General features: G+C 44.4%; 1 protein-coding gene across 2 annotated transcripts; it reads left to right on the plus strand.

Annotated features, from left to right (window-relative positions):
- The first annotated feature begins 3,141 nt into the window (after positions 1-3,141).
- LOC111960337 (transgelin) lies at positions 3,142-9,518 on the plus strand. 2 transcript variants are annotated; one of them, XM_023982309.2, is made up of 6 exons: positions 3,142-3,400; positions 6,730-6,767; positions 7,831-8,025; positions 8,326-8,497; positions 8,665-8,767; positions 8,906-9,518. In XM_023982309.2, exons 2-6 carry the CDS (start codon positions 6,756-6,758, stop codon positions 9,042-9,044), a joined length of 621 nt encoding a protein of 206 aa, XP_023838077.1. In that variant the 5' UTR covers positions 3,142-3,400; positions 6,730-6,755; the 3' UTR covers positions 9,045-9,518. The 2 variants fall into 2 exon arrangements, with proteins under 2 accessions (XP_023838077.1, XP_023838085.1); XM_023982317.2 differs by lacking the exon at positions 6,730-6,767 and having other exon boundaries at positions 3,232-3,400.
- The last annotated feature ends 605 nt before the right edge of the window (positions 9,519-10,123 follow it).

The following is a 10,123-nucleotide window of genomic DNA, read 5'->3' on the forward strand; positions in this document are numbered from 1 at the left end:
ATCGTCTCTCTCCCTCTCTCTCTCTTACTCTCTCTACTTCTCTCTCTCTCTCTCCTCTCCATCATTTCCTCTTCTCTTTTTCTATGCTTGGTTTGCCCTCCCAGAGGACCTGAGCCCTAGGGACCATGCCTACCTGGCTGATGACTCCTGCGTCCCCATGTGCCACCTGGGTTGTGTTGCTGATTCCAGTTTTCAACTGTTCTGCCTGGGGCTATGGATCCCTGACCTGTTCACCACACGTGCTACCTTGTCCCGGACCTGCTTTTATACTCTCTCTCTCTCCTCTCTCCTCTCTTCTGCGCAGGAGGTTAGGAAGTGCAGCTCAGATTCCACTTGCCTACGGCAACCTTTTTCTCAATAGCAAGGCTATGCTATTCTCTTTCTGCCCTCTCCTCTACTGCAACTGCTGTCTAGATCTTCTGAATGCTTGACTATGAAAAGCCAACTGACATTTACTCCTGAGGTGCTGACCTGTTCACCCTCTACAACCACTCTGATTATTAACGTGACCCTGATGGTCATCTATGAACGTTTGAACATTTTGATGAACGATCTGGCATTAATGGACATGTACTCTTATAATCTCTACCCGCACAGCCAGAAGAGGACTGGCACCACTCAGAGCCTGGTCCTTTATAGGTTTTCTTCTTAGGTTCTGCCTTTTCTAGGGAGTTTTTCTTAGCCACCGTGCTTCTACATCTGCATTGCTTGCTGTTTGGGGTTTTAGGCTGGGTTTCTGTATAAGCACTTTGTGACATCTGCTGATGTAAAAGCGCTTTATATATAAATACAAAATGTGAATTTGTCCAAAGCTTACTTARATATCTGAAGGCCTTTGTGTTTTACTAAGTCTGGTTACTGAGGCTGCTGGTCTTTCTTGAACTATTCCACTGATTTTAAAAGATATAGCCTACACATGCCAGGTATGTGTTCCCTAGAAATTCAGGTGCACGGTATCTTTTCATAAGAAAAACCACTTGGAGCGGAAAAAGCAACGAGGGAAAAGTCTAATTCCTAAATGTTTAATAATGACAAAGGATTCAATTATAATTTCAGTTTGAGTAGATGCAACAAAATAACTGATTATTCTATGGTAATAACTGTATAAGGAAGCGCTACGACCAATTAAGCCCTACTTCCACATGTCCTCAACATGGAATCCCCTGTCTGTGACATCAGCATGCCTGAGAGGGTCAGGGCAGCCCAATGACATCAGTGATACCTTGGTGACACATTGAGACAAAAGCCTTGTTTACACCTTGCGCTAACATGTGAGTTTCTCGATCTGATAAATATGATTCAATCACTATCTGATCAAGGTTTGTCACGTCTACACATTGCATTTTAAAATGTGTCTCTTATCCGTCTAGTGTGTCCACATTGTAACCAGATTAGCTGATGCTTCCGTGTATTCAAATCATTTGATAGATATTCTTTCAAAATAATATGGACTTATTTATTTTTAAGAGAATTACTGATGCCATAAGTCAATGGTGCTACCTGTCAATGATTTTATATAATGATGTATAATGATTATTTAAATGGTTTGACCATCCAGGTACGTTTAGGGTTGATTGATTTCCAGATTCCAGACACAATGCGTGTCTGACTACCTCCCGAAGTAGTCAGGAAGATCCGATCACAATGTGTCGTTTAATCTTCTACACCACTTAAAAAATGTGGGCACATTCAGAATGTGGACAAAATCAGAACAAAGGGCACATGTTAGCACCAGGTTTAAACGGGCTAGTGATACCTTGGTGAGATGGGAGGAGACACAGAAACCCCAACAACTGACTTAATGTAGGAAACAATGGTTGGCATTGGGTGTGAGGCAAAGTGAGTTTACACTACTGGAGTCTGGCAAGAGAAGGAGTGTRGGTAATAAGAAGGGAATGTGTTACTAACTACGACATCCACACATCCTCTCTTCCCCACACCCATTTCTCTCTCACCATACATACACACGCACGTTTGCCCAAACACAACTCAGCAGGCCAGTTGAGGAGCATCCTGGACATAAAAGGTCTGCTTTGCTCTGATGGTGAGATGACTCTTGTCTTCACTCATTTATCTCTCTCAACCTCAGATTCCCTTTCCTCCTCCCTTTCCTCCTCCTCTCGCACGGCCCTCCCATCTCTGTGGTCACACATTCCCCCTCCTCTCTCTCGCTCCCTCAGCAAATTTCTGAAGTTAATAACAGACTTTCTGAAATATGAAGGAGGAAAGAACAGATGTGGTGCTAACATGATGTATTAGGGCCAAATGGACAAAGTCTGTTGTAACAGTCTGTGCCACTATCCACYGGCCTGATATCCTGATGGGCCCCTAACGACACCACCTATTCATCACCTCCTCTAGCMCAAGCCTCTCTTTTTCTCAATCTCTCCATCCTTCTCTTTTTCTCTCTTCCCAGGCAGAGCCTCTCTCTCTCTTTCCTCTCTCTCCCRCTCTCTCTCCACTCTGCTGATGGAGTGATGTGGTGAAGTATTTGAAGTATTCCTGCTGACCAATCCAGYGCCTCCTGGCAGAGTTCCCCTCGCACTGAACAGGCCTTCCCAAATAAGGATGCACTTTTTTAACGGACAACAAAAAAGAGAAAAACAAGAAAGAGGGGAGGAGAGAGGGAAAGTAATAGACGAGAGGAGGGAGGGATGGAAGGAGAGTAGACAGAAAGCCCATGCCCTTTTAAGGCGGTGGTTTCCTTTTTACTCTCTCCCTCTCTCCTTCMTAGCTAAAGCCCTGTTTATAAATGGTGCTAACATGCGCCTTGAGTTCTGATCTAGTCCACATTCTGATTGTGCACGATTTTTAGATACGTGTAGAATAAAAGASACATTGTGATCTGATAGTGATCAGATCTTCCTGACCACCTCTGGAGGTAGTCAGACACGCATTGTGTCTGGATATCAATCATGTGTAAACAGTTCTGGATGGTCAAACAATTTAAATAATCCTTATAACGTCCTTTAAAATCATTGACAGGTAGCACCATTGACATATGGCTTCCGTAAATACATACAAATAATTTTGAAAGAATATCTGTCAAATAATTTGCATATTGGGAGGCACCAGTTAATTTGGTCACAATGAGGACACAGTGGACGGATAGGAGACACATTTTAATACAATGTGTAGACGCAACAAACCTTGATCAAATAGTGGTTGGGTCATATTGATGAGATCATGAAACTCACATGTTAGCACAAGGTGTATACGAGGCTTAAGAGAAGTGAAGTCATTTCAGCTTGTCTGGTCCTTTTAAGCCAGCACTTTTCCGAGGGAGGACTTTGCTGGAGCTAGAAGTATACAAACAGTCAGTCACACACACACYGACACACACACCTCCTGACCCAGCGCTTGTACAGAGGAAAGACTCTTCGCTACATACTTTAACACAGTGAGTATATCTCTTTACTGTCGCTGCTTTTAGGTTCCAGTCAGAAGAACACTGTGCTGAGACGGTTGTCTGTCAGCCCTACGATGGAAGCCTTATCCTGAGTGTACAGAGCCAGAAGACGCATATGGCTGTCTGTCAGCTATGTCATCGATTTTGAGAAAAGTAACATTGTCAGAGCACTGTGTTCTCTAACCATGTTTTCATTGTTTCTCTAATCCTCCATACTGTATGTCTGTGTGTCTCATACTCCATCCTGTGTGTGACTGTGTGACTGTGTGTGTGAATAGACACACATAGTTAAACTAATAATCTATGTGGGTTGATGTCTTGGTCAATGGGGTACCGGGTGCTAGAGCATACCTTTTGAGAGGGATGGGATATGTAGTTCTGAGAGGGATGGGATATGTAGTTCTGATATGAGATGGGGTGTTTCTACTGTAGAATAACCATCCGAATCAGTCACAAAGATGTAAAGGTACTAGAGAAACAGTTTGACCAGTTTGGTCCTGGGGAGAGATCTGGGATAGGCAGCACAGCAGCTCCTCTTGTAACAGACACAATTGCATAGCTCAGTTTTCACTTGCAAATGACTGACTGCCATACATGGGCTTCGGCTAGGAATTCAATAGCCAACAAAAGTTCACGGCAGACACACAAAAGACACGCACACACACAGACAGACAAAGATGCAAACAAATAACACAGAAACACAGCAGCTTTCATTGATTATATGCGATTAATCAATACGGTTTCTCAGCCTAATGTTTGCTGGGAGTGGACAGAAGTGTTTTTGTGAGCGACAGAGAGATAACACTGGAGAACTACAGCAGCAGCTTCAGTAGCTGTGGAGTAATCTACGGTACAGTAGGCCTAGCAGTAGCAGGAGTAAAGTCCCAGAGGCTGACCAGCAGCAGCTTCAGTAGCTGTGGAGTTATCTACGGTACAGTAGGCCTAGCAGTAGCAGGAGTAAAGTCCCAGAGGCTGACCAGCAGCAGCTTCAGTAGCTGTGGAGTTATCTACGCTACAGTAGGCCTAGCAGTAGCAGGAGTAAAGTCCCAGAGGCTGACCAGCAGCAGCTTCAGTAGCTGTGGAGTTATCTACGCTACAGTAGTCTAGCAGTAGCAGGAGTAAGTCCCAGAGGCTAGCTGACCAGCAGCAGCTTCAGTAGCTGTGAGTTATCTACGCTACAGTAGGTCTAGCAGTAGCAGGAGTAAAGTCCAGAGGCTGACCAGCAGCAGCTTCAGTAGCTGTGGAGTTATCTACGCTACAGTAGGTCTAGCAGTAGCGGAGTAAGTCCCAGAGGCTGACCAGCAGCAGCTTCAAGTAGCTGTGGAGTTATCTATGTACAGTAGCTAGCATAGCAGGAGTAAGTCCCAAGAGGCTGACCAGCAGCAGCTTCAGTAGCTGTGGAGTTATCTACGCTACAGTAGGTCTAGCAGTAGCAGGAGTAAAGTCCCAGAGGCTGACCAGCAGCAGCTTCAGTAGCTGTGGATTATCTACGCTACAGTAGGTCTAGCAGTGCAGGAGTAAAGTCCCAGAGCTGACCAGCAGCAGTAGGAGATAAGATTACCTTGAGTCCCGTTGTCAGTGGCACTGAGGCGCCGCTGGCATTACGTCATGGCTTTAGCCACAGTTCACAGACCACAGCTTTCAAACTGRTTCATGGCGAGACAGCCAGCTGTGTTACCATGGCGAGACAGAAACACAGAAGTAAAACAGACATGAAAGGAGCGACAGATGGTGATGTCATATTTTCATTAGGATAAGTGGACACGGTTTCATACTGTAGTACCAGTAGTTGAGAAGCAACATGTAGTTCAGAGGCTGAATGACAAGTACTCCAAACACATAGTCTACATGTCCTACCAAATGTAGAACTCACTATAATCAGGTCAAAATAGAAACATAGCTACGTAATTAACACACACACACACACACACACAGAGAGACAACCCACAAGCAAGCCTGACATACTGTTCTGGAGATATCAGAGACAGGGCCTGATGACAAACCCAACAGTACAGTAGGTTCCTAAGCACACATACATACCATAATGGAACCAGGGTCCCGTCCCATGTGAACTGAGATCTCAGACCATCCATATCCCCTCTGTGGAGGGCAGTGACGTGTACTGGCAGTGGCACACAGAGGAACAGCAGTCTTATCTCTGATGGTCAAAATGCTTGTTTATGAAGCATAGGTCTAGACCAACTGGAGGGAGAAGTAATGACATGGCTAGCAGCCCGACCTTCCTCACATTCCTCTGTAATGTTTCTATAATGATGCACTGTGCGAGGGTTTGACTGAGTGTGTGTTACGGTGAGGTTGGGAGCTTATCGTGGTCTGAGGAGGAGGAGGAGGATGTGGGGAATATTAGGCACTTTTATTGTCTTTATGGTTATGAGTTCATGGTTAAGGTACCATGAAACAACTGAGCAGCTTGAAACTCTAAAAAACCTGTCAAGTTTCTGTATTTTGAAGGCTTCATAATCATGTGACTGGATTGTTGGCAGATAGTGTCTAGAAGGACTGGGCCTTGGTCTACTTCTTTGGATGGTGGAGCAGCAGTAATGTGTGACTGGGCCCAGTGTCAGACAGTCCAGGGCTGTGTGTTGATGGCTCCCAATCAAAAACAATGCGGTGACACAGATACATGCTCTTAATGCCAATYTTCAACGCATGTCTGCTGGCTCGGAAAACTAGGTTAATGGCAGCTGATCGATACGTTTTCTCTGACTTAAACTGAAGAGTCAGTATGGGAATGAGGAAGTGGAGGCGCATAACGTGTGTTTTTTGAGRTTATCGTTCAAATACTAGGCATGGAAGGGTCCACGCTGACCTTGTGGTGGAGTGTGAGTAGTTGGGTGGAGCGAGAGATCTGTTTCGGCATCATCTCCAACTGTGAAAATACACACTTAGAAAAAAAGGTGTTATCTGGAATCTAAAGGGGTTCTTCGGCTGTAACTATAGGAGAACCCTTTGAAAAACCCGTTCTGGTTGCAGGTTAAAAACCTTGCGGTTACAAGTAGAACCCTTTTGGGTTCAATGTAGAACGCTTTCCACAGAGCGTTCTACATGGAACCCAAAAAGGTTCTTCCTGGAATCAAAAAGGGTTCTCCTATGGGGACAGCCGAAGAACCCTAACTCTTTTGTGTAGATAAGGGAACTGTCTCCTTATGAGACATAGATGAAGTGACCAGATCTTACATTACTGTTGCCATTGGCTACCCCATCCAACAGCAATCTGGGGAAGGACCCCGCATGACGTCCAATCAGGATGAAGGTGAATTCCAGGTGGTAACATTTAACATTTGACCTTTAACCCCCAGGCACGTTGTGGTATCCTGACATCAAGATGGCAAACAAGGTGACAAGAGTGCACTGATATGGGCTTTGCACTTGGCAGCTTGGCCCAAAAGCAACAGTTTTGCAAGCAATGGTGTTGGTGACGCCTAGTGTGTTTAAGAGAGAGAGGCAGAGATACAAAAAGAGAGAGATTCTGCTGATTCTAGGGCTCCCATTGTACAGCAATTTGGCTCCTGATATTTAGTTCTGTAATTAATGCAGAGGGGCTGAACTGGTGTGCATTCGGAGACAATCATCTTTGGGAGGGAGCGGCTCAATTACACGCCTTTATAAATGCATGACATCTGTGTGTGTGTGTGTGTGTGTAAGTGTTCGCAGGCATATTTGTTTGAGTGAATCTGCCATTTGTCCAATGTCTTCATGTGTGCATGTGTCCGCATGCGAATCTGCCTATATATCCACAGAGCTGTTGGAAATGGCTTGACTTGCAACTAAGGTAATATCTGTTCCAGCCAAAGGCCAATGGAAAAAGGAGTCCCTTTGTATTAGTTATGATAGCAGATCATAGCACAAGTGACATGCAAATGAGTGTACATACAGGCACAACTGATATGGAAACTCATACATTAGACATAGTCAATGTGACAATGTCATCTGAACCAGGGAATACTTTCACGTCTAATACCAGATCAAGGTGATCTCAGACATCATAGAACAGGGATCATCAACTAGATTCTGCCGCAGGATGATTTTTTCTTCAGCGGATGGTCAGGGGACCGGAACATAATTACAAATCATTTGTAAACTGRAAATTGACCGCAAGAAGCTCAACTGGGTATAATATTTGACTAAAATATAATAATTTCAAACCTCGCTTACATTTGTTTACAATTACATACTGTATATCGCTCTATCAAAATTCAAATCACTTGGCTGGTGTTTTTAGTATTTTATGTRCAACAATAAACACATWWAAAAAAWAATTGGGGGGCCAAATAAAATCCACTAATTGGGGGAACCCTATCACAGAGCAACTCCCTTCACTCACATAAATATCAATATTTCCTCTATTTAATATCTGTACTACTCCACTGTCTCTCCCTCTATCCCTCTCGGTGGGAAAGGGTCCCCAGGTAGGCATGGCCAACAAAGGTCCATCTTATGGCATGAGCCGTGTGGTGCAGGACAAGATTGACAAGAAGTACGACGCTGAGGTGGAGGAGCTTTTGGTGCAGTGGATTGTGGCCCAGTGTGGATCTGGAGTTGGGAAGCCCGAATCTGGCAAACTGGGCTTCCAGGACTGGCTTAAGGATGGATGTGTGAGTACCAACCCAATGCCCCTCAGAATGAAACATACATTTCAACTTAATGGCATTCAGAATTCATATTAGCCATTTATTTGAACCACCTTTATTCAGTCTAAAGATTTGTGTCATCAGCAAAGAAAATGGAGAAACAAACCCTTTGGAAATCAGATTATGATCATGTACCTGTACATTTAAAAACAACAATGTGCCAAGTATCGAACCTTGGGGGACCCCACAAGAGTATATGACGGTACAGATGGTTATTTTCTGCCAACATACTCTTACTCTTGTCTTTATGTTCCTATTCCCCAGGTCCTGTGTGAGCTCATTAACAGCCTGCATAAGGACAACAAGCCCATCAAGAAGATAGCCAGCTCAAGCATGGCCTTCAAACAGATGGAGCAGATCTCACAGTTCCTYACTGCTGCCGAGAGCTACGGTGTCATCAAGACCGACATGTTCCAGACCGTGGACCTCTGGGAAGGTTCGCAAAGCATGCCCATCTCATCAAACAATCACAACAATGACAACACAGGGCATTACATATGCCACAGATAACAGCGGATGTGGTGTGGGGAACATACAACGGTGTGGTYTACTGTAGCTACGGTGTGTGGACTTAAAGACCCTGCTGTGATTTTGTGGTGACAGGGAAGGATTTGGCTGCAGTCCAGAGGACACTCATGTCCCTCGGCAGTGTGGCTGTCACCAAGGATGACGGCAATTACCGCGGCGACTCCAACTGGTTCTTCAAGTGAGTTTAGAAAAATGTGAAGAGTGATGGTGTTGCATTGCTGGTGTATTCAGTCAGTGCTGGGGCTGTTTAGAGCTGGGGTGTGTATTGTGCTGTGCCAGTGTGTGTTTTGAGTTCATTGTCCATGTARCCTTGCAGGAAAGCCCAGGAGAACCGGAGGGAGTTCACAGACGACCAGTTGAAGGCGGGGAAGGGTGTGATTGGCCTGCAGATGGGTTCCAACAAAGGGGCGAGCCAGACTGGCATGTCGTACGGGGCCACCCGACAGATCCAATAATAACAACCAAACCATTGACCCTTGTCCTTTCCCCTCCCTTCTCCACCACACCCTGCACTGCCCTCCTCCCCCCTTCSCCCTCTCACTGCAGCTACGACAGGCCCCATAGATGAAGTCTTAATGCCTCAAATCAACTTTATCCCAGTGTAGTAGGAACAGTCTCACTAGTATCACACAACACTATGACCAGCCCAATATTACAACCCAAATCTACACTGCAAATACCATATGTGAAATGTGAGTCTTAAGGTGAAAGGGGCAACATGCATATACAGCTGACAATCACTCATCGTCAATTGCAATTCTCATGTTTACATGAGACTGATATCTGATTCATAGAGAAGGCACTGAAGCGACCAAACTACGCCTTCTTAGTACAAGGACATTCTATCCAAATGTAGAAACATTGAGAGATTGCTCGAGAGGTCATTTGAAAAATGCCAAATAAAAGGAAGGAAATGAGGTTGAAGTTCATTGCGTCTCCAGTGTTATGGATGAGTTATTCAAGTTAACACTGTATGTACCAATCCCTGCCAACTGCTATGACCTCTAACAGCCACATATTTTTTGTAGTCTTATTAGCTCCATTTGTCCTAGGCCTCCCACAGTGAAAAGCAGAAATTCACTACTTTCATTCATCTGCTTGCTCTGCACTCATATTTAGCCTCACATTGAAGTGTTTAACCTGTGTCTTTTCAGGAAAACCAGGGCTACAAGTAGAAAAAAACAAAACAATGACAAACAGTGGCATTCATGAGGTTTATTGACAAATGTCAATACACAAATAAGGTCTGCTAAGCAAAAACCAGATTTTTTAAAATAAGAATCCTGTAAGTACAGCAAATGTTTGCTCAGTGGGAAATGAATATCCAATTAGTCAGTGACAACTGTGTGGAGTTGAGTTTGACAGCAACTATGTGAGCTTATTACAGTATTATAGACACAGTCCTGGGATTTCCTATGATCTTCTATGTAGAAGAAGCACGTACCTTCTCACGACTTATCAGCTTTTTACAGATGGTCATAATACCTTGTAGCTCAAACCGTTCCGACTTTACACACGAGAATAACCATTTTTG

Source organism: Salvelinus sp. IW2-2015, linkage group LG4p, assembly GCF_002910315.2.
Source record: "Salvelinus sp. IW2-2015 linkage group LG4p, ASM291031v2, whole genome shotgun sequence".
Classification (NCBI taxonomy): Eukaryota; Metazoa; Chordata; class Actinopteri; order Salmoniformes; family Salmonidae; genus Salvelinus; species Salvelinus sp. IW2-2015.